Source organism: Accipiter gentilis, chromosome 2 (genome assembly GCF_929443795.1).
Source record: "Accipiter gentilis chromosome 2, bAccGen1.1, whole genome shotgun sequence".
NCBI classification, from domain to species: Eukaryota; Metazoa; Chordata; class Aves; order Accipitriformes; family Accipitridae; genus Astur; species Astur gentilis.
Window position 1 is genome coordinate 15,435,785 of NC_064881.1, and position 26,214 is coordinate 15,461,998.

At 37.9% G+C, this 26,214-nt stretch overlaps 1 protein-coding gene across 2 annotated transcripts in view; it reads left to right on the top strand.

The window, feature by feature from the left end:
• The window catches only part of NKAIN3 (sodium/potassium transporting ATPase interacting 3), a 381,873-nt gene that overhangs the window by 340,331 nt on the left and 15,328 nt on the right, over positions 1-26,214 (top strand). For both annotated transcript variants that reach the window (XM_049818905.1, XM_049818912.1), the window contains exon 5: positions 17,764-17,824. In XM_049818905.1, coding sequence (XP_049674862.1) covers positions 17,764-17,824 — 61 coding nt within the window. The remainder of the gene's footprint in view (positions 1-17,763; positions 17,825-26,214) is intronic.

The following is a 26,214-nucleotide window of genomic DNA, read 5'->3' on the forward strand; positions in this document are numbered from 1 at the left end:
TAGAAGTTTACAAAAATATTAACAGTTATTAGGTTTGCATTGTGTTCCCCAAATTGCTAAATTTAATAATATTTAAAAGTCATATAAGGATTTCACAAGCTGAAATTGTCTGTTCATTTTCCATGTAGAAGATTAATTTTCTGCTCCCTGACAATCAATCAGAAATATTTCCAATTTTAGAAGAGATTACTGACATTTTAGCATTTTATTATACAGTAATTTATGATCTATCAAAAGCTATTTTAAGAAGTTTCTTCTTACCTTAAATTAATGCATTAAAGATTTTTAAATAAAGTTGTTGGACATCTATATTTTCATTCTGTCACAGTAAAGAGGCACAAACTATTTTTTTTTTTGTCCTAAAGGAACTATCTGAAAATTATTTATTTGTTTAGATTGATCTGGGAAATTGTATTGTACTGTTTTCTTTAACTCACTGTTTATCAACTCTGAAATATCCCTGTCACTTTGGGCACAGAGTCAAGTGCCTTGTGAATATCTTCTTTAACTGTGCTTGTGTTCATGATCCATGTTGCAATCTGAGAGGACAACTTATTCTATAAACTTCTTATGGATTTTGTTAAAACATTTAACAAACAAATAGGAGCCTAAGCAAGAACATTATGAAGATAGTTTACTTCAATTCAGCTAATGGAAAGGATGGAATATATGATCAAATCAAGACTACATTTAAGATTGAGTCAGTGAACCAGTGAGTTCAGTTTCTCACATCATCCAGTTAATATGCTACCAGATAACCAGATTGAATGCCACTGGCAATAATTATTTGTTATTTCTTTAGAGGCAGTTGTCCTTCCCACTTAGACCCTATCGGTGATCAATACAATGTAAGCATTAAACATGCAAAAGATGTAAGAAGCCACAGGTCACTGTTTAGGTATGACTTATGTATTGGTGCGGTAACTATTGCACTTTGGCTATTGGATATTTCCCAGAACAAACAGAGATATCCCTTGGCTCTGTCATGGTGAAGCTATTTTACCACTTCTCACTTAAATCTCATTCTTACCAAATATTATTGGTTTGTTGCTCTATTCCTCTTCTCATGTAGTAACATAGAATCTTTCCCCTAACTTAAAATAAATAAAGGTCAAGTTAAGCATAATACAAGTTTTTGGTTGATAATTACTTTTAAATATTTAATGTACCTATAATTTAGAGATTAAAAATCTTTGTTGTTTAATGCTGGGAATTTTTGGAAGTGTCATTTTGTAAGCACACACATTTTCCCATATACACGTGTAAAGACTGAGCCATATCCTAAGAAAATACAGTGAAAAAGTAAGGAAGAATGAGTTCTAGTGAAGCTCGAGTCACAGAGTTGTGAATATCTCTAAACAGGCAGTAGGAGTTTACCTGATGAATATGAGATCTTCAGGTTTTAGTAAACTTACCAAACTCCCTTAATTAAATCCTCAGGTAACTTTTTTTCTGGAGACCCTAAATGGAGAAAGAAGGGCATTGAATTTTGTAGCCCAGTCTATAAGAAAATAAGATATATAACAAAAGAATAATTTTCTTCTAAGTACTCTTCACCTGGGGGTGGTTTTCTCAGGCAAGTTTTCAGAACCAACTAGTTGATATTTTGGATTATGGATACAGTTCAGTCCTCTCCCACTGGACAGACTTTTAGGCCTTTGGTCACAGAGGAAAGTTGCTTCTGTGCATAGCTTTTCATTTCAAGATATCTGCTAAGTTGACCATGAACGAAATAATTGTCCAAAAATCTGAAAAATGCAAAGGGCTTATAGGTATGCTTGATACTTGGAAGATTGATGACAGTTTTTGAGATAAGTTTGTGAATATGAGTCCCACAGTCAGCTAAATAGTATTTTAGAAATGTAACAATTAACGTAACACATCCTTTCATTTAAGAGGGTATTTTTTTCCCCTGTAGTTGTTTCAGTTCTTATGTATTAATGACTTTTTACCAGCAAATATTGGCTAACTAGTGTGACTTTTTGACATTTTAAAGACTTCAGAACCAAATCCATAAAGTATTTTGACATTTTGCTATAGCCAACTTACTCATAATCAAACAATAAAAGTTTTCCTGGCCCAGCTCTGATCGTAGCCTGTATTTCTCGCAATGAATAAAGCTGCAAGGAAATCTTGGATTATGAACTGCTGAGAGCAATTCTAAAAATCTAGGATGATGTCTATTCTCAATATTTTACGTGGAAGTATCTAACATTACGTATTCCCTTTCATCTGGAATGGGTAGCATACCTAACTGAATCATTTCATATGAATTCCAAAACCTGAATGCAACCAAACTTCAGTTAATGCATTTCAATTCAACAAATAGTGGGTTGAAATTATAATACGTACATTAAGCCTAAAGCAAATATTTTAATCTCCTTCCCATTGTGTAAGTTAGACTTCCATACTTCTAATTTTCCAGCCATGTGATTTACAGCTGAATTTAGCAAATGTAAATAGTAATAAATTGACATGTTTAATGCAGCAAACATGAGTGCTTAACATCTACTGGCAATATTGCCTGGGACTTCCTGTGACAAACCTGTTGTAGCTGAAATGTTGTTTTTCATAGCCTTCAATGAATGTTTTTTCCCTGAATGTGCCTAATCAGCTTTCGACCCATGTACAGGTCTCAACTCTTCAACATGTTCTGGGCATTGAGTTCCACGGTTTAATACTGATTTGTGTGGAAAATGTCCTTCCTTCAGTCTGTGATGAAAGGCAACCCCTTAGCCTGTGATCTGATAATTTGTTTGATTTTCCATTGTTCTTATATAGTGAAAAGTGGGATTAATTATTTTTTTATTCTTTTCCAAGCCATTCTTTTTTTTTTCTATAATTCTGTCATCAGTTGTCTCCTTTCCAATGGTGAATTTGTTTAATCTCTCCTTATTCTAAAGCCACCTGTATCTTTGATTACCTTTGACACATTTCTCTATACTTGTTCTGATTCAACTACTTCCTTTTGGAGATGAGGAGAAAGACCTGTGCATAGTACTGAGGATGCAGGACACAAGGAATTTGTACAGTGGCATAATGATGTATTCTACTTTGATTTCTATTGCTCTTCTACTATTTGATTCTCCTTTCTGACTGCTGCTGAGCCTGAGCTGATGTTTATAATGAACTATTCACAAGTTTTCCAAGAGGTAATAACAAATTTAGAGCCTATTACTGTATATGTGTAGTTACGGTTGGTTTCCCTTATGTGCATTACTTTGCATTTATTGACATTGAATTTCAGCTCTAATTTTATCACCTAGTCACTTAATATCATGAGATCTATCTGCAACATTTCAGTGGACTTTTGTTTGGCATTGTCACCAAACTTGATTGTGTTCCTAACCCTATTTCCCAATCATTCATGAATACTTGAAATGCATAGGGCTGAGCATGATTCTATATAGGGCACTATACATAACTTCCCCCATTGTGAACACTGATCTACTCATAACACCATTTATATATCCTTATACTTTGGGGGTGCGGGGTGACAGCCAAGAGGGCAAACCACATCCTAGGATGCATCAAACACAGTATAACCAGCCAGTCAAAAGAGGTGATCATCCTGCTGTATTCAGCATTGGTGCATCCTCACCTTGAGTACTGTGTGCAGTTCTGGGCCCCACAATTTAGGAGGGATATTAAGACCCTTGAATGCATCCAGAGGAGGGCAACAAAGCTAGTGGAAGGGCTGGAAGGAATGTCCTATGAGGAGTGGCTAAGGACTTTGGCCTTGTCTAGTTTGGAGAAAAGGAGGCTGAGGGGCGACCTCATTGCTCTCTACAGCTTCCTGAGGAGGGGCAGTGGACAAAGAAGTGCTGAGCTCTTCTCCCTTCTATCCAGGGACAGGACATGTGGGAATGGTTCAAAGGTGTGCCAGGGGAGGTTTAGACTGGACATTAGGAAGCCTTTCTTAACCTAGAGGGTGGTCAAACACTGGAACAGGCTTCCTCGAGAGGTGGTCACTGCTCCAAGCCTGTCAATGTTTAAGAGGCATTTGGGCAATGCCCTTAACAAGATGTTTTAGCTTCTGGTCAGCCCTGAAGTGGTCAGGCAGTTGGACTAGATGATTGGTTTAGGTCCCTTCCAACTGAAATTATTCTATTCTATTCTATTCTATTCGATTTGATTCGATTCGATTCGATTAAGAGATGAACCTTTTTTGTTCCATGACAGCATGTAATTCTTGAGAAGCTGTGGTTAAGGATCTGGTCAACAAATTTTTGCAGGTGCAAGCGCTCTATATCACTTTGATCACTTATCCCCAAAGGGCTTTAACATGGGACATGGCTTTCCCCTTCTATCATCTTTCATTCTTCACCATTCTGTCATATATGTCCCCATGTCCTCATATTGAATAATTACAGTTTGTGCCAATTTGCTTATTGCAGGAGCCAGACTGCCTCTCGTTTATTTTCTTTTTGATGAAAATTGGCTTTTGTAAAAGTTAACATTTCAAAGAACTGTGAGAGTTGTCCATAAAATAGACCTATCTGAGCTGCCTTTAAATGAGCTAGCTCTACTTCTGTTCACAATATAAGGGAATTGTAATAGCAGGGGAAAGAGTGCCATAAAGTTTAACCTCCCAGATATTTATTCAGCTAGTCTGTGCAGCACCACATGGTTTAGTAGGCTTAAACTTATTTGTACCTGCAACGAAGCGAAGGAGGAGGGTTCAAGCAAACAGCCAGTCCAATGGAAGCAGAGGAATGCTAGAAATGTACTCCAAAAGCCCCAAAGCTGCCTGTTTTGGTGATGCCTTCAACCTCCCCGATGTATATTAAGGTTTCTTCCAAGGACTAAGGACATACTCCTGAGGTCCCGGTGTCGCCCATGTACAGGGGGGACATTTCTTGGCAAAGATCTGTGCCAGCTCTGGATGCAAGAAGGAGGAGGAGAAGTGGGCTAGCATTTTCTCTGCTTGACTTCCTCTCCTTCAGGCTGCGTAATTCAGAGTCTATCTTCATGTCAGAACAAGACCTGAATAAGCACCATCACCTATGTCCTACATTTCTTTAAATCTGAGCTTGTTTTCTGGAAAGAAACTCTACATGCTGTAGCCAAAAGCTCAGTCTAGAGGAGCCAGAGGTCAAGGACTCCAAAGACACAGTTAATACCTGTCTCTGGTCAAGACATATTCTCAGTGCAGCGAATTCTGCTTTGGCTCCTTTTGCGATTGCTTATTCACCAGGTGCAGACTCTCTTGCTGCATTTGCATTTCTTTGTAGCAGTAACCTCAAGGTAGGAGTTAGGGCAAAATCTGTCTCCCATTTGCTAAAACACCCTCACAGCTGGCTCTGGGGCAATACATTTGTTGCCACCCATACACCCAGCACGTGGGGGCATCCTCACCAGCCACGTAGGGATGCTTATGGTGGTTTTGTACTGACAGTGGGAGACAAAGTCCTTTCTAAAATGCCTCCACTGTAGCTTCTGTATTTGCATGCTGACTCATTACAGGCTGAGCTTAGGCTCCTTGGAAAAGAATTATTGATTTTTGGGTGCACCCTTGGCTTTGGGCTGCAGAATCACACCCAGATGAAGGTAAAGGGAGCAGTGGGATGCAGTGTCAAGTGAAAGCTGTTGGTAAGAAACAGAAGTGAATAGGACAAGAAGCCACAACATACATACAGGAATCGTATACTGCAAGCAAATAAACTGTGCTAGGGAGATGTGGTATAAGAGATCACAGTGGGTCAGATATGACTGGAGAAGCAGCTTCTGAAATTCAATAGGCATTGATAGAATGCGAAGCTTCATTGCAATTCTTGATAGCTTTTCTGCCCAGTGGGAATCCAGCATAAAAGCCTTTTAGCACACAGTTTAACTGGGAATACCTGAGCAAACTGATAACATTGCTGCTTTTATGGTAGTCTTGTTTCTCACATATCGCAGCAGACCACTCCACAAAGCATTCTAATGATGTGTATGTGTGTGTGTCTGTGTCTGTGTGTCTATGTATGTTCATCTGCACATTCAGGTAGCAGCTTGAAGGAATTAAACAATGTTATCCATAGTAAGAAGAAATACAGTGGGAAGGATATCCATAAAAGAAAACCAACTATCAAACAAGGATTTTTCAAAACAACCTGCATTGCTGGTTTTGAGTTCTTTGTGTTGCACAGTTTTAGATGTTACAGCTGAGTGAAGAGTCTGCTATGTTACCTGCCAAACATATAAATACAGCCACATTTCTGATTATAGTATTGTTCCTTCCAAAGAGCAAAACCAGCTCAACTGTGGCTCAAAATCAAGTCATTTGTTCTGTAGTTTGAATACGGCACATTCATCCACAAGTGAAAGCACACATGTCGTAGATCATCTGCTAAATATCCTGTTAGGTGGAAATTGATTAGGAAAAACAAAGTGATGAATCAAGAAGGAGTTTCTTATTTTTGCCACTTCTATCTGTGATATACTATTGTTCATCACTGTAGTATTTCAATGAACACACACAAAAAGGCAAAACAATATCAAAGTCTGGTGGACATAGAAGTGATTTGTTTCATTTTTCATTTTCAAGAATCAAAACCCATCATCTGTTTGCCTGTTCTGTCTTTTCTTACCTTCTTAAAGATGGAGGTAAACTTTCTTTGCCAAGAATAGACAAACATCATCTGTGGTCCTCTAAGGAGGATAACATTTTAAGAATTTCCAGTATATATTTACACATCCAAGAAAAAAAATCAATTATTTTTTTTTTTTTTTGTGATTTTCCTTGTCTGTATTGAACAAAATATTAATAGAAAAAAAAAAAATTGAACTATGAAATGTCCAAAAATAATTTGGAATTGAGATCCACAGAGAGAAATACTATATGCTGCTTTTCCAGCTCCCCCTGCAGACTAGATTATAAGAAAAGTTTTCAGACAATCAGTGCTCATCAGTGCACAGCTCATCAATGCTGCCTTATATGAATTTCTACACTCTTGTGAATTTTAACCGTGTTTTGGTTATTATTCAAGCCTTTTTTTTTCCCTGTGATTTAATTAGTGCCAAGTCTAAGCTGGTACATGTCTTTCAGACTTCGGAGCTTACTTCTGAGGTGCATTTCTGTGCCTACCACCCCTGAAAATACTCTCTGAGGGTTCCACTAGGGGGGCTAACATGAGCAACCTGGTATAGGTAGAGATTAGATCTTACTTTGTTATATGATCTTCATCAGATCCTATAACATTTCCTAACATGAGTTAATATGACGGCTTAGGTTTTATCTGTGGGTTGCTTTTTGTTGTTCTATTTTTCCCTGAGGTATGTTCTGGCATAATTGTTGTTAGTGAAAGCTTAGCATGTTTTTTCATACAATTTTCAAGCCCTGTTTATGGATTAACAGGAGCTTGAATAATAATGTGTTCAATCTTAGCTCTTATTACGTAGGTATTTAAGAAGTATCTATAAAAGTGATTAGAGAATAGTGGGAATCAGACTGTAATAATTCTATTCTTACATTCACTGTCACCCCACTGAAATCTTGAACTAGTTATTTTTGTTTCTGTGCCACAGTTTGTCTGTCTTTAAATGGCTACTGCCTCACAGTGATATAACAGTTTCATACATGTGTTATTTACATTGTGCATGAAGGGAAAGAAATGATTCAGTAGAAAATAAGTAATTCTTACAGATTGCAATGCATTGTTGGAATTAAAATGCATTCTCTGTGTCTATTGCCACAAGAAAGTGGAAATAATACTCTCATTATGTGCCTTCTCATCTAATAAGGAGGGAAAAAATATCTTTTGGCATTCTATCAACAGAGGACATCTTTCATAATTGCAGTATAACCAGTGGAAGAATTTTAAAAGGAGTATTAGCATAAAAAATGGCCAAGATTTGCAATATTCTGCTGTTCTGAAAGGAGTTTACATTGGTACTCCCTGCGAGCATAATTGGCTTCCCTGGGATTCAGAAACCTTCCCAAGTACCTTGTCACATGCCAAAGAGATTTACATTGGCTCTGGTAACTGGCAGACATTTCTTTCATCCTTTCTTCTGATTTCGTTACCAGCTTCCAAAGTGGTATGTGCAACTTGGCAGAGGTGAATTCATTACCTGACACATACCTTGAAGAAACACTTTGGGTTACAAGACACCATCAAACCTGAATCTCTTTGCTATATCAAAAGATGTGAAATATTGTGTCATTTGCAAGTAGCTCTGAAATTATCCTTAACACTGACAAGTTAAGGCAAAAGCAAATAAAAGTAGTTATTTAGAAAATATAAAAACAAATAACACAAAGTCAGGTTTTCAGAAATGAAGGAAGGTCATCTTTCTGTTTGCTTATTGTAAAATTAGATGTAAAGAGTTTTCTCACTCCTTGTTATTCAGCTGACAAGCTAATTAGTCGTTAACCTAAATATGAGAACTTTGACACCATTCTTAGGAGAACTTTTATTTTCTTTACTACTGGAGAAAAACTAGATCTAGTGAAAGTCTTGCTTGTTTATCCAGTCCTTTTCTGGTGATTTTGTTAAGGACCTACCCAGATGTAGATCTCCTTTCTCTCCCTTTTCCTTCTTACCACCCTCATCCCTTTCACTTTCCATCATTTTGTTCTTTAACTTTCAAGTTTTGAGGTTGGCTTTACTTTACACTATTGACTTTCACTGTAGTCAGTTGAACCATTAACAAGGAATTAATATATTGCAAGAGAAAACACTGTATTCCAGCCAGTCATGTTTAAATACTGTGTTCAGTGTTTTTACATATTGAGACTTTCATTTCATTCAAAATATAAAACTGATCTATCTATCACATGATAGACAAACAAATAAATAAGGATTAACGATTGGAATTTATTTCTTTCTTTTGTGCGAGTGAAGTACAATGGTTCCCAGATCCCTTCTGTGGACATAACTCATCTGGAGCACCAGTACCACAACCTAGTCTGTGAGGGATGCTCTGACAACATTATCATTAGGCTACCAGAGTATCTAGATGAAATTCTGTGACCTACAAAATTATACAGGAGTCTGGATTACAGAGTTTGTTCCAAATCCACCATCTTTCTGTTCTCAGAACATACAATATTTTTTCTAAAGGTCTTGCAGCAAAAACAAAGGGGAGAGAATAAGCTATAACCAAGCTAAAGAGGGAGAGGGTGAGAGAACATACGATGTTCTCGCTTGTTTTTGTCAACTCTGACAAAGCTGGGACACACCTTGGCAACATCACACACCAGTCTTCCCTCTTAAGCGGTAAAGTCCTTTTGGGCAACTGGGCAAAAGGGGTAATTATATGTTTCTGCTGCTGGAGAAATAAATTCCCAGACCAAGTGTAGACAAAAATGGTTCTGATCTTGGCCTGGGAAAATTAGGTTGTCAAATACAATTTTTAATTTAAAGACAAAGGGACACTGTGAAAACCAGGATTTGAGAACTGTGGATACAGGGTGGGACTTCAAAAAGCAGGTTAGCTAACTCATATAGTCTTTTCCAGCATGCTGCTCTCCCCTCCCCATGCTAGGTAGATGGCTTTCAAGAGGAATTATTTCCTGCAATATTAGCCAACAGCAACCTCTATGTATTTTAAGAATGGGCATTTATTTTATTATCTCTGCTCACTTGTTTCTCCCTGATCAATATAAAGCAAAAGTACTCATAAGCTCCTATCACCCACTTTTAGAGTCCATAACACATTTTAAAGCCTACCAGAGTTGCAGCCTCTGGGACCCCTCCACTACTGCTGTAAACGACACAGTTGGCCCAGACCGGCTCTGGGTCATGCTGATGAAATTGGTTAGACAATGCCCCTAAAGCCTGAATTTTACTGAAGTCAAATCCAATAGATTTTAAGAAGATGAAAGAAAGAAAAAAAAAAAAATACTTAGACAACGCAGTGTACTTCAGGTGTTGCTGCTACCATATTCTGCTGTTTTCTGGACATTTTCCCAGTTTGTCTGCTTTTATGGTTTTAGATTTCTAAGTACTTTAAGGTTGGGGCTCCTACTGCTACCTCTGTAAAATGTTGTGCATTTCATCATTTAGTTCTAGAAAATGAGAACATACCTTTGAGCCTGTCTCTTCTTTAATTCAAAAAACTGCATTCAGTTTTGAAATTGTCTATAACTACATAGTTTTACAGTATCTTTCTAATAAAATATATATAATCAAGCAGTTATAGCAGATAATTATATACAGTCATATAATTAGATAATTATATACATTAGTATATAGTATATAATCATGCAGTTATAGTGAATGGTTATTATTATACCACAACTATATACTACTGTTACTCTTGATCCTGGTTCCTTTGTCATTGTCTTGAAATATGTGCAGTTATTAATTCTTTGTGCCTGATAATCTTAGTCATATTTCTATCTTGATGACTCGTGTATACGCACAGATCCTGAGATAATATCCTGTTTCTCTTATGTATCTCCCATTCTGATTTAATGCTTTTCTAGTCTTTAATGGAAGAAAAGGGGTTTACAGTCCTCTTTGCAGAGTATTAAAAATGTTAGTGGCAAGTAGGTTGCTAAGAAGATGAACTACTCACATTTCACCCTTTCCTCAGAATTTGTTAGGTCTCCTGAAAATGCTAGTCAGGAGATAGTAATAGTCAGGATGTTTTGTAATTTAATGCATTTTTATGTTTTTACTCAGTAAATTCACTTTTGCTACACAGTTTTATAAGTTAAATTTAAAGACATCTTGTCAAGCTTTGTATCCTACACCCTTTTTATACAAAAAAAAATAAATTTTAAAAGTTTCTTCTCCTTTCATACTTCCTCAGTCTTTGTTGGAAATTGGGTAATAGTGAAGTAAGTTGCAGAAAACAGGACTTGTGTTTACCAAATTACAGTTTTGAAGCACCACAGAGATAGATGGGAAATAATGTTCTTCAGCTGTCATGAGCAAAAAAGAAGTTAAAAAAAAGCCATATTCAGTGAGATGACAATCTGGGTGGACTAGGTGTGTACAAGGAAGGATGTGAAGCACAGTTGTCTTATCTTTTTGATTGGAGAAATCTTCCAAATCTAGTTTATCTATAACATTGCATACATCCTCTGGGAGCCAGGACTACTGAACATTTATTTAGTTTATTTGGATGGTCCTATTTTGTTGTTATAATGTCTCTACAAAACTCTGCATAGTAGCTTAGCAGTGATAAGTGTCCTATTGTACACCTGATCTTGAAGATTAACCTGATAGCCAAGGGCACTGCTTCATGTAATCTTAGATAGCCGGCATACACTCACATATCTCCTTTGACCAGTGGAACTGCAGTACATGAAGCAGATAGATAGGAAAGTAATCACATACTGTGTGAGTGTATTTAAAGGCCACAGCAGATGACGACAAAAAACAAACAGAAAGATTTAAATCAAAATTATCTAAATCATCAATTTTAATCAAAAATATTTCAGTCTCCAGACAATAGCCTTGATTTAAATAATCACTTCTAATTTTATTTTGTATTTGTCCTTGTTTTCCTAAGGAAAGGTTAATCCACAATAACTGGTAACTATTAAAATACATTAATTTGCAAGTAAATATATATTTTACACTCAGTTTGGTTCTTATTTTTAATAGGATATATTCTAGCAATATTCATTTATTAAAGCAATTATATGTCACAGCATATATTTGCTCAGATGATTAGGTTTTTATTTCTTACATGTTTTCATAGTTTCTTACAGTTTAATGATGGACAATTATATAATCTAATTTCAATTCTATTAAACTAGGCATTTATATTTCATGCAGGTGTCCATAGCTTAAGCCTAGAGATTTTAGTTAGACTGAAGCATTTAGGTTCTCTAGAGAATATACTGCCTGCGCAGGAGAAAAATAACAGAGACTACTACTTCATTTCTACCTAAGGCTATCAGCAGAAAATAAATTATGCATCAAAAGCCTTGATAATAGCATCATATAAATGTACCCAAGTTCCACTAATAAGAAATGCCTTTGTGCACTCCACACTGAAGTCTCTGCTAACTTAGCCTAGGTGACAATTGCTTCCCACAGCCTGAGCCTGCTCATCACTATAATTTGGAGAATGTGAGCAACATTTATCAGCTAGTCATTGAAGAAATAAGGGTTTTGGTATGAAAATACTGGTGGTTCTGAAAATACTGGATGGCCATGTCCGAACAGTTATGGTTCAATGTCCAAATGGAAACCAGTAACAAGTGGTGTCCCCCAAGGGTCCATATTGGGACCAATGCTATTTCATATCTTCATTAATGACATAACGGGATTGAGTGTACCTCCAGAAAGTTTGCTGATGACATCAAGCTGAGTGATGCAGTTGATACACTAGAGGGAGGAGATACCAGCCAGCGGCACCTTGGCAGGTTCAAGGAGTGGGCCTGTGCAAACCTTATGAAGTTCAACAAGGCCAAGTGCAAGATCTTGCACCTGGGTCAGGGCAATCCTTAATTTCAGTACAGACTGGGGCATGAATGGATTGAGAGCAGCCCTGCAGAGAAGGACCTGGGGATCCTGGTGGATGAAAAGCTGGACATGAGCCAGCGAGGTGTGCTTGCAGCCCAAAAAAGCCAACTGTCTCCTGGGCTGCATCACAAGAAGCACAGCCAGAAGGTCAATGTGATTCTCCCCCTCTACTCCACTCTCGTAAGACCCCACCTAGAGTACTGCATCCAGCTCTGGGGTCCCCAGCACAAGGAAGATACGGATCTGTTTGAGGAGGCCCAGAGGAGGGCCATGAAGATGATCGGAGGATTGAAAGTATTGGGGTTATTTAGCTCCCGGGAAACCTTATTGTGGCCTTTCAATATATGGAGGGATCTTATAAGAAAGGCAGAGAGAGGCTTTTTACCGTGGTCTGTAGTGAGAGGACAAGGGGCAACAGTTTTAAATTGAAAGAGGATAGATTTCGACTGGACATAAGGAAGAAATTTTTTATGATGAGGGTGGTAAAATACTGGCATAGGTTGCCCAGAGATCTTGTGGATGCCCCGTCCCTGGAAGTGTTCAAAGTTAGGTTGGACTGGGCTTTGAGCAACCTGATGTAGTGAAAGATGTACCTGCCCAAGGCAGGGGGGTTGGACTACATGATCTTTAAAGGTCCCTTCCAGCCCAAACCATTCTGTGATTCCATGGAATGTCTGAGTATTTTATGTATTGCTTATTGTCTCCGGAGCAAGTTGTGTATCCTAACTGCTGCGTAACTGGATGAAAGCGGGGGACAACAGCCTCTTCACACAGTTTCCCACTTGATTTTCTGCAGAATAGCACTGACAAGTGTCATGGTTTAACCCCAGCCAGCAACTAAGCACCACTCAGATGCTCACTCACTCCCCCCCGACCCAGTGGGATGGGGGAGAAAATCAGGAAAAGAAGTAAAACTCATGGGTTGAGATAAGAACAGTTTAATAGAACAGAAAAGAAGAAACTAATAATGATAATGATAACACTAATAAAATGACAACAGCAATAATAAAAGGATTGGAATACACAAATGATGCACAGTGCACTTGCTCACCACCTGCCAACTGACACCCAGTTAGTCCCCAAGTAGCGATCCCCCCAACCCCACTCGCCCCAGTTTATATACTAGATGTGACATCACATGGTATGGAATATCCCATTAGCCACTTTGGGTCAGCTGCCCTGGCTGTGTCCTGTGCCAACTTCTTGTGCCCCTCCAGCCTTCTCGCTGGCTGGGCATCAGAAGATGAAAAATCCTTGACTTCAGACTAAACATTACTTACCAACAACTGAAAACATCAGTGTCATCAACATTCTTCTCATACCCAACTCAAAAGCATAGCACTATAGCAGCTAGTAGGAAGCCAATTAGTGCTATCCCAGCTAAAACCAGGACAACAAGTGCCTTCTGAGACAGTTGACTAGACTGGGCTGTGCAGGCAAGACAGGGAGTCCCCTGTACAGTGCAGAAATCCCAGAAGGTTTCCATGCCTTGAAACTCAACATTTTCAAGACAAGTCCACCTTGCCATCTAGATTGCTCTCTGGATCAAGCCAGAGGCTCCCATTTATACTTTGAGGTGTTAGTGACCTTTGATGCTTTGGACATCCTATTCCAAGCACTTCATTGGTCCCTTCAAATGATTACTGAAGCCTCAGATGAGCAAATTAAGTATCTTCCAGCTCATTTTCATCACATTTTCTGTTGTTATCAGGGAACACACATTTAAGTCTATCACTTGGTGCCAGGCCAATAGCCAACATTTCCAATATCAAGAAACTGGGCAGTAGACATCAGTCAGCTAACAGCAAATTGGCAATTAACATGATGGCTAGATAGGTTCACATGAGCATAACATTATTAATTAAACAGCAGCTGGGTTAATCAAGATAGCAAAAGTAATTTGTTGGAATAAATATTTTATTAGTGTGTCCATCAATAAAGCAAAAGAAGAGACTTTAATTAATTCATTTATAAAAATATTCACACTGTGGTGGCTGTAACTGTTTAAGGATCTGGAAACAGGTCTCATCTGTAGAAGGGTAGATTCCCACTTTATCACTTCATGTTAATTGTACTGTAGGTATGAGTTATCCAACTATAATTACTAGTATGTTAGTTACAAGCCAAACACTGCTGTCTGCCTCTGAACAGCAATACCTGAACAGTTGATGCTAAAAGGCTCTTTTTCCTCTTTGTTGCTTTATTCTTTCAGAAATGTGCATTCTGCCATTTAATTACAGAAAGATATCCTTGGAACATGGTAGGTTATGATATCTCCTGGCATGATTAGAGACCTGGTCTTTCTTTTTGCTAAAAAAAGGCCATGAAATTGAGAGAGGGTAAATATACTTTTTTATTTCTTCTGGTATTAATAACTAAACAGATGGGGGGAAATGGTATATTTTAAACAAGTATATGCCATAAACACAACAGTTGGCCGCAATTTCTATTTGACTGAAGACTATTTATCTACTAATGCTAAGAAATGTAAAGAAATACTGAGAAACAGGGAGAGGCTGCTGATTTTGCAAGAAGGTCATAGATTAGAAAAAGTGTGTTTCAAACACTGAAGAGAGAGTGGGGAAAAGATTTACTTTAAGAAGATCTACTGAAAGAGCAAGATGTAAGCTGTTAGGACTGATAAAACAATCAGGCTTGCCATGTCCCATACTTTTTGGAGGGAAGACCTCTTAGAGTATTTTTCCCTGTTGCTTTCTTCTTTGTGGTTTATTACACATTAGAGTGGAAGTCTCTTTCTGTGCTTTATCCACCTGCCCAGCACCTTAGACATGTGTGAGAAATTTGCTGGAAGCCCTCTCAGATGGATGTTTTATATAATATGCATGGATATGGAGTACACATATACATATAAAGAAGGAATTGCATTTATAAAAGTAAACTTAATTTAATACAGAATACTAATAAGAAGAAAAAAGAAAGAAATACATGATTGGAAAACAGTAAATAATTCTAAACATTTGATCTTCCTTCTCAAACTTTCAACCCACAAGCTGCACTACAATTCTTTTTTATCATGTTCATTATTTACTCAGCATTTCTCCTCTTCAAAATATTTCAGTCACGTTTAGGGAAAAGAAACAAACCCAAGTGGCTTACACAGTCAAATTACACAACACAAATGGTGAACAGGAAATACGGTAAATAAACAGGTGACACTCCCTCGTGAAAAGCCACCTGTTTTCTGGTATTTGTCTGGTACTAATGCAAGAATTATTTCATCTATATGTAACGTTCAGGTGGCACAAGCAATATACCTCAGCTACGGTTGTTTTTTTGATCCCTTGGAAGCCTTTATATCATGTTGCTTCAGTTGTCATGCCTGAAAGGCAGTCTAAACTGTGAAGTTTAGGGAAAAAAATGTGCTTAATCTGTCGAGGAGTCTGTAAGCCCGTGCTAGTCCTGGAGGTGCAGGGCAGCAGAACCACAAGATCCCATTTTCATTAACAGCGGGAGGCTGGACTCCTCTTACCCAGGCGCACAGTCTTCAGAAGGTAAACGCGGGATCACACTGAGCCAGCCAGCTCTGCCGTGGCTCTAGGTACCACCCAGCTGCAGGCACCATGACGCCAGGCACAGCAGGGCTCGGTAGCTCGGGCACAGCTTGCCCCTAGCCATCTCCAGTGAGCATCTCCTCCAGAGCTGGTTTGCCTGTAGCCGGCTCCGAGCATCAGTACAACGAAGTGGTGTCCACCTGATAGAGGCTGTGGCAATGCTGACCGCCCCAGTAAACTGAACCCACAAAAAAGCCAGCGAAGCTGCCGATACTGCGGTCTGCTTAGAGCGAGAGGAGAGTTGGATTAAACTCGCTTTCCTGAAGCACCAGCTAGGTGAATGCCCTGGAGAGGAAGCTCTGACAGGTCTGTGCCGCAGCGCTGCGACAGCTCTCATTCACAAGTAACTCAGCTTTAGCATACTGTAGCTTAATTCTCCGTGGGGAAGATTAATCCCTTGGAGGAGGATTAAGCTACAGTGAACTAAGGCCACTTTATTTCAGAATGGGAAAGGCCACACAGGGATTTAATGTACTTTATCTTACGTGCATTGATTTCACAGCTCTAGTTAATTCATCTTAACTTCCCCGAATTCCCTTGTGTGGACAAGCTTTTTGTCTGCAGAGAGGCTCTTGGAGCTGCTTGTAAAGCTCCTCGTGCAGCCCAACCAGAAAGCAGGCTGGAGTGATTTCTGTGCCTCTGAAGGAGCTTATACCTGTCTAGATACTATTAAATTACCTCTTTCTCAGATGGTTGATCCGTAACACCCTTAGAAGAACTATTTTAATTAGATTTTTTGAATGGACCAGAGAAAAAGGAGTTTTCTTAAAACTAATCCCCGGGTTATTTTAGAAATCTCTCATGAGCAGTCTTTTCAAGGCTTTCAGATAGCACAAATTGTGTACAACTACACAAACAATATTTTCTCAAGCATGGGCATGTCTGGGCAGTGCAGTTTAATAGGTTTCCTTGCCCAGTGGGATTTTCTTCTTCCTTGGTGGTGGTCATAAGAAAATATTTTGTCTATATGGAAAGCAAAGAAGCACAGTTTCTGTTCTCTGACCCTAAAGACCTTAATCCCTTCCTCATGATGCCACAAGTGACACAGATCCGGGTTGAGGAGGATGTTTTTGTGGAAGCTGCTGTTAAAATAATGGCATGATTTTGCTGGTGGTGTCATTTGGGGAAATGAGTTTGTTCATTTCTTGCATGGTTAATGTGATTTACTGTTAGGCCCTTGTGATAAGGTGTTTCCTGATGCTGATGAATCATAACCCAGCTTTACTGTTCAGCTACATCATGACAATTCACATATCAAATTAAACTTTTGCCAAACAGTTCTTCACTGGGACACTTTACGCAACACAAAAAGACATCTCTTGTGGTATCCATACAAACTTTACCGTGATTTAATTCTGTAGCAGTCAACAAATATTTTATCTTTTTAATACATAAATTAGGTGCTTAGAGGGCCCACGTTCATGTGGACAAAGTCATGTGAGAACAGAGGTACTGAACAAACAAAGGAATGTAAGCAATAGCTGAACATCAAAGGTCCAAGTGTTTTCCACCAGTATTACTCAACAGTAGTATTCATCACTACTGATCTCAGTGGGAATGGGAAAAGATTTTAAAATATAATGCAACACGAGCAAAAGAGAGAAAGTCTCTAATTTAGCTGTTTGTGACCACTTACACTGAAATTTACATATAAGTACAGGAAATGGAAGCAAATAATTTTTAAATTTAGCTGTGGTACCTGTTTTTATATAACATTGTACTAAAAGCTTGATAAGTGTTCAATGTGTTCTAATGATTGCTTTTCCTCTTCTTTCATACAGCTTATTGGATTTGTGTATGCCTGTTACGTGATCAGTATTTTCATGGAGGAGGAGGACAGCTGTAAGTACTGATACATACCTCTCCATCTCTGGTGCCACAGTACCTGGGGTGAGACTTAGTCTTGCATTAACTACCAAGGCGAAAAACAAAGTTTGAAAAATGGCAGAATCTGGCATTCACGTACACAACCAATTGTGCTCAAAGACATACTTGTTTAGGTACTACCACCTTATCTAGCTGTCAGGACTGTACTTACTAAACTTCTTCATAGATATCTGTGAACCACTTGCATGAACCAGTCACACTGCTGAAAATCATGTAATCCACACTGCGCATATATATATATATATATATACTTATGTAAGTCTTTATGCATTTACATTTAGATTTGAATCAAAGGTGCTGAAGCCATTTAGTCTGTTTTTCCAAATGACAGCTTTATCAGCAGTAAAATTAACGGAGATGACAGACCAAGCCATTTGCAGTATGCAGTATCACTCTGATCAATAATTAGGTAGACCTGTTCAACACTTACAAGTTACTAGACCATGCATCCAAAATGCTGACCCTAAGTTCTTAACCTGCCTTTACCAATAAAATCCTTATATACATACCCATATTGTTCAAAAAGTTTGAAAATGTGCACACCTTTAAAAAATTATTTCTCAAAAGTCATTAAATGGGCATTGGAAAAATCTGAATATGCTGAACATTTTGGTAGGATGCTGTGTGAAAAGAGATTGTGAGAATTGCCTAACAAGGTCACCATACCCACATGACTAGCATAGCATTTGGTAAAAGCAGTAGTGAGAATGGAATAATATTGGATGAGCAAAGAGGATCAAATAAAAGAACAAGCCTATTTAAAAAAGAGACAATGTGTGATCATGGCAGTTACTTCCTCTCATATATGAGAAGTTAAGCAGTAAAATACCTACCTCTAGGGAAAAAAAAGAGGAACAAATGTCAATACCATTTTATGGCTATAGGATAAATAATACACAGCCAAATATTTATTCATAAACTTTTATTCATAAATCTTAACACAGTTGTTTTGTTTCTTCACAGAATAGCACTAGTGGGTGAAATGAATATAGTAGAAAACATTGATTCAGTTTGTAGGAAAGCATTTGATAATATCTGGAAAATCTTATTGAAAACATAATTTAAGTAATTCATGGCTGTGAGGTAAAAGCAGACTTTTTGATTGAAAACAGTGTGAAGGACCATAAACAAAATACTTTTCCATTGCTACAAACTGTACAACGTTCGGTTCTCCATCATAATGCAACAGACATTAGTGTCAAATCTATTTTAACACTTTCATTTAAATCTCTGATAGGAAGAAAATATATCAAAGAGATTCTCAGATAAAACTGAGTGGGAAGAAGTCATAAGCATGTTGTGCACATCGTGTACTGTGAAAAGGTACAAGGAGCCTGGGCAAAGACTGGTACTATCAAGGAGAAATATGAACACTTGGAGAAGGAGCATGAAATGTAGGTCTTGAGGAGGAGGAAAAGCCCAGACAACGTTCCCCTGGAAAGCTGGGAATTGCCAGTTAGTCAGTAACAGGTAACACAGGGTAACAGCAGAGGATAACGTGGCAGCAAGACGGCTGTATAATTTGGGAAGTATAAACGGAGTCTTTGGTCAGTGAAATCCACAGACAGCTCCTTTCCGTATAGCTGTGGTGAGTCATGACAGTAGCTAGGGCTTCATACGGATATCTGGAAACTTCGTTTATGCGACAATTACTAACTAAGTTCCTGGAACAGGGAGGCTTCATTAAATGATTGGGAAGGCCAGCAGACTGATAAGGAGGACACAAACTACATTGCTTTTAAAAGAGTAATAGTGTGTGTATACGCACACCCACATGCAAACACAGATATATCTGTACCTGGGAAGACAGACTCTTCACTTTTTACACAAGTATGTTATATTATTGTTGGTTTTGTTTAGTCCTTTATAGTGCACTTCACACATCGGTGTTTTATGCACGTGTGACAGAAAGACAAAACTCCCACCAAAGATACAATGTGCTCATGGAAAATGCAGTCACCTGCTAAAGAGTATATGCGGTTTATATTCAGGGTCTCACAAGAAGGTTATTGTCAAGTTAAGGGCCTTGTTTACTTAGAAAATGTGTCTACTTCAGAAGAGTTGGGGCAAGGTCTATCTTTGACATCCAAGGCCCCATCCACTTTCCTCTGACTGCGAGCCCACCTTACTGTCTTCTGAGAGTTTTGTGCCATATGTTACCAATGGAAATTTAAATCACTGAGTATGCTGACATATTTATTAACCAGTAAAACACATCAAGTGCTAGGGTGATCCAGTATGTAAAACTACTCAGTGCCCTTTCTCCACAAAGGAATTTGTGTTTAATTTCTGCTTGTCTTCCAGAACTGCCGATGGCAATCTGGTGTTTTGTTACAAGTGAAAACCATCTCACTCATCTTGGAAAATATGCTGTAATTTAGTTCAGCGATGTCCTTTGTTAGGAATGGGCAAGTTTCACATTTTCACTTGTACCTTTACATATAATCTTCTAGACTCTGGTGTGAAGAGATTTTTTAGTTAGCAGAGGATGACCTGGGGCAGGGCTGAGAGCGGTGTGCTGGAAGTGGAGCTAAAAAGAAGAATAGATACATCTAGGATACTTTTCAACCAGCGGAGGGAAATAATTTCTGATTTGTTACCTTTTTATTCCCTTCTAAGACCCTGAATCTAATCAAAAGCAACTAAATAGCCCTTTAATATCTCACTTTCTGCTAATTTGTGACTTAATGCCCATTTGTGTTTTAGAGTCCTCTATGCTTACAGAGAAATACATTAAACACAAATGGCAATCATAACTCATTCATGGCAATCCCACAGATATGTTTTAAATAAAGAAACGTCTGTGTAAGGCACAGTGGGAAAAGAGTTTGGTCTGGTAATGAGCTGAGAAGAACAGGACTTACTCTAGAAAAATTCACATTGTTAACTTGCAGCATAATGAACAAAATTGTATTTAAATAAGAAGTACAGTGGTGCTTCAAAACAGTCAGGTTAAAAGTAGACAGTAATTACATTAGGATAAAAGTCCAAGAAACTGCAATGAAAGAGTATTTTTACACATTTTAATATAATGCAGCAGATTCTTAGGTAGATGCAGCTATTCTATCATATTTTTGCAGTAGTTTGCACAGAATAAATCCTTAGCCATCTGAGAGTCAAAGCCTCCCTAATTAAATATACTCTGCAATATTCAGTGCATCAAGTTAACCCCAGTTCTTGGTCTGAAACCCATCAGGCAGACTTAAAAATTAATAATAGCTGCCTGTTTAGCCTCTGTGCAGTACTTAAATGGATTTTGAGCCTGACATTTTGGCTGATGGACACTTTTCTGAACAGTAATAATGCTTGAGGAAACATTTATTTCCAGCTATTGCTCACCTTACCTATGTTTCAGACTGTAGTTAACTATTACTTAGAAGGAGGATGATAACAGGTCAAAAGGAATGAAAAAGAAGACATGTAAAAGGCACACCGTTGTAGTGGGGTTAATACCTTCCATCATTCATCCTAATGAAAAAGTCTATTTATATCTCTTCTTTTCATTTTTTCATTTCTTTCTTTGTAGATCTATCAATTTATATAAGCCCTTTTGAAGGAACAGAATATGTGAAATCTGTAATCATAAAAGCCTGTCACTATCCTGTTTGTGAATCATTTTCTCCTAAAAATGAACTCAGAAGCTTGTTGCCACCTTGTCAGAGTTACTGAATGGTTTTAATAAAGCAGAGTCTGGAGACTAGGCAAAATACATTGTTAAAATCATTATTAAATTTCTAAATAGTTTCTGGACTTTTTTGAGAGACAGTTGATAGCACTATTGCTGCTAAATTCTAGTTCATAAATATGACATTGACACATGTCAGAACTGATAGTTCTGTACTGTATGTGAATTTGTGGAGTGGAAGCTGTGTTGCATATAAATTGCATAAGGAAAAAAAAGTGAAATCAGAGGAGAAGATCTGCCGCAAAACTGAGACTGTGATTTCAGCATTTATCATAAAAACAAGGCTGAAACACTAAAAGGTCAGTCCAAGGAAACTCAAACCTCTTTTGTGCATGAGCAAAAAATAAAGGAAAGGGCTTCCATTCACTATGAAGGAAAGCTTTATCCCCTAAATTAAACCACAAGAGCAAAATTAATAAACAAAAGCATTTTCTTTTTTTTTTAGTCTCTCCCCTATGCTAGTTGTATTCAGAGCTCAGCTGTACTTTCAGAACAGAGAGGAAGGTGGATCTGTTTTTAAAAAAGAAGAATTTCCCCATACTATGGTATCAATAGGAACCTCCATATGCCATCATTAGACAAATATTAAGTAAAGCAAGATACATTATTACCATCGCTGAAAAACGACTTCATTGCCTTATCTGACATACGGCATTACATTTATACACATCATTGAGCATCTGTTGGCAGTAAACAAACTAGAGAGAAAGAACTTTTTCTTCACATTTAATTTAATATTTGTAGTTACACTGTAGGTCCAGCAGTGATAAATTTCTTATAAATATGTTATTTTTTGCAAACGAATGAAGAACTAGCAATAGCTAATATTAGCAACAGACCTATGTATGTTTGTATGTGTGATTACCTTTATATATAAATATAGAAGTTTCCTTAACTAAGGAATTTTGGGGAACCCACTACTAATAACTTCACATCAATTGCAATTGCCCATATGGTTGAGTCCATTTACCTTCTAGAAAAGAGAATTTTTATCATCAAATGGTTAATACTGAGAATGACCAAGAAGGACCAGCACTTCTGCTGGGCAATACAAGAATCAAACATCCCCAGACAATGACTACCCTAAATTACCTCACTGAAAATGAGGACTTACGAATCTTGCCAAACAGTAGCCAGCAGCGCAGATCATCACTGGGCTTTAGCACTCACTACGCTTACCTCTAGGCCATAATGACTTGAGATACTGAAACAAAATGTGTTGTTACTCACCACTGGATGAATATGCTTGACACAGACTTTTAAAATGATAGTAAGTTTTAGAGCCTGGCACTGAAACAGCACTATAGTTGCCAGGTTGACAGCGTTCTCCTGGCTTTGGCATTTCTGTAAAATGGCAGTGACTATCAATATTTCTGAAGGCTTGAAAAGCAGTTTGCATCTTTCTGTTCATCTGGACAAGCAACCCAAAGCCCCCAGAATTTTGATATACCCGTTTTGGTAAAACAACAGAATCGGTTATTTTCACCAGGCATAGACTATACATGTTGCTAGACACAGAACTGTAATGGATCCATAACCAAAATACATTCTGTAAGTGTTCATTCAGCTGAACAGTTTTCTGAAAATAAATAAATGGGACTCCTGCAGAGGCGAAGACTCTAACATAGCTGTCCTCAAATGTGGTCTGTGACATCTGGAAAGCCAGGGAGCCCAGCTGGCGCCCTAAAACCTCTGGCTGATGATAGGTGGTTCCTGCTGCTCCGTGCGCCGAGGTGCTGCCCAGGTGTCGGGGTGGCTGGTGCCAGGGAGTGACTCGTCCCCCGCTAGGAGCTGCTCTCGTCGCCTTGCAGATGCCCACCATGAATGAAGGAGAGGTTGAAGTGCCATCAGAAATAGCACCAGCAGTATCCAGGGGGCTCCATCAGTTCAGCTGTTGCCAAGCCCAATCCCACCAAACATTTGATGGAGACAAATGTCAAGTTACAGTTTCTGTAGACTTTACGGGTCTGTCCAGCTGGAGTTTGTTGATTAGATGCAGACTCACCTATTTACTATCCTACTTATACCTGACTCCATTTTCTCCCGTACTGGAAATATAAAGGATAAACCTGTTATTCTAACAACATTGTATGGTCTTACAGTCCCATTGGTGTCCTCCTGTTTAGCATCAGCCTGAATGTGTGAATGAACTGAAAATGCATGCTCACTCCTACTCTAAACTAACACAACGAATTCTGAAGTATTTAATGAAGGAAGAACTACAGCAGGGACATTATACTATTTAAATTACCACTACATGCTATTTCAATGTTGTTGGTTTTTTACATTAAGTTATCATACAGTGCCCGAGCTAGCATTTGTTCTAGTTCCTATGGAAACATGTGCATAGATATAATGCACACAACCAAGGGTATAACCTCTGAGTTGGAGTAAAATAAAAGCAGTTAAAAAATATAAATACTAAAAACTAGAAAAAAATCTTGATCTTAGGTAAGTCAGTGGCAAAAAAAATTGCAGCAGAGGCATGATTCCCCCTTCTTTTTTTCTGTTTAAAAAACATAAATGAATAATCCATCACAGGAAAACAACTCAAAAAAAAAAAAAAAAAATAGACCCATGCCACCCTCTGCTTTTACATTCTCCTAGCAAAATGTACAAAATAGTCTTCATTTCCAGTTGTAATCTCCATGGACTGTTGCAGAACACCTTGTTCTAGCTGAGAGATTGTCTTTAAATAATAGATACTGCACAGTGTATGACAAGGGAAGTCTTGGCTGTGGAATACTTCTAGCAGTAGCAGAAGTTATCTGCCTGAAAGTACCATACATTTAACATGGAATGCAACTTATCCAGATAAGATGCAGACAAAGCACAAGAAAATGGCATCATCTAAATGACATGCGTAAACTAATTCCAGTTTTTCCTTGATAGAGCGCAGCATACTATAAGGTGTGACGCAAACAACTTGAAGAAATCCCCCTTGAGTTTCTATACCACTTGAGTAAAACATTTTAGTCTATCTTTGGTAAAGAATTAATTTCTTACTGTAAGGTTGCCTCTAATTTTCACTTCCTGCTCCAAGTTTAATTATGACTTTAAACTCGGACTAACTTGCCTGGCAATAGGTATGAAGATAATAGTCAAGATGCCATTTCCATGCAAGCCTGCAGCTCATTTATTTTTCATTAAGGAAAAGGGTAAATCACTCAAATTATAAGAGTTCTTCCAGTGCCTTCTCACAATTCTTCCCATAAGCACAAGACAGAATTTTTTTCCTGAAATTCAGTATGAAAGAATCACCTCAATCACTTTAGCACAAAGAATTATTATCAGATATTCCCCAGAATATTGGTAGGTCAGAGCAGTAGCAGTGAACACATGGTACCGGTTTCAAGTGTTCCTGTGTGGGTGAGAAAAACCCAAGTACCCAGAGCCATCTGCCTGGTGCTACAGATAGCTCATCAGATGATACATACTCCCCTCTACTTCATACATTGAAATGATACTTGGTCATCTTGATCAAGTTGGAGTTATCCACTCATTCTTTATTGTATAAAGTTGAGGGAGAGTCTAAGAGTGTAAAATTTAATATTTTTTTGGAGATCTCTTCTATACCAATGAATTGTGTGAGCTTTCAGATACCAAAAGGTACAGAGCTGCAATCATTAGCTTCCATCCATGATTTTCGATTCTGACTGTAGAAATATGCACATATATTTAATGGTTTAAATGGGATTTCAGGAGTACAGGTGAAGCATTTAGAAATATCTGTATGGGAAGCAAAATATTTTTTATGTATTATTTGCAGAAAGTACTAACACAGTTCTCAGAACAGAGAAATGTGTCAGAACAGTATTATGTCATATATTGGACAATTTTTACCTGTTTGGATAAATATATACTATATATATATATATATATATGTGCTGATGGATCTGTATATACATATGGATGGATATGTATTTATATATATACATATTTTTTTTCAAACATAGGTATATACAGACTCCCCTTAGCTTTGAATTGTTTTCCAGTCTGATAACTAGAAAGGAAAATTTTTAAAGGCTAGTTCACAACTACTTCATAAATTTCTGTTTTGCAAATATAAGTCATGTTAAGCGTTTCTGCCATTGATTCTGAACATTCAGACTACATATAAGAAAGAATTTTTTTACAATGAGGGTGGTGAAACACTGCAACAAGTTGCCCAGAGAGGTGGTAGATGCCCCATCCCTGGAAAGATTCAAGGTCAGGTTGGATGGGGCTCTGAGCAACCTGATCTCGTTGAAGATGTCCCTGCTCATTGCAGGGGAGTTGTACTAGATGACCGTTAAAGGACCCTTCCAATCCAAACTATTCCATGATTCTATGAATATTATATGCCATATCCCATATATATACACACACATACACATATATATATATATAAGACAATTAACTTCAAATAGGAATATAATTTTAATCATATAATTTTCCTTAAACTGGGGATCATACCTTCCTTTAAGATTTTTTGGTTTACTACTGTAATAAATAATATTAATATTAAAATGGGATTATTATTCTGATTAGAGGGGATATATTGTTTACTGAAAGTTCCTTCACATTTCTTAGGTCTGTTCATTGCTTCCCTACTCCCAAATACTCAGTATGCCCTTCTTTTAACTAGCTGATTTCATTCAAGCTTCTACTTAGCTAATTT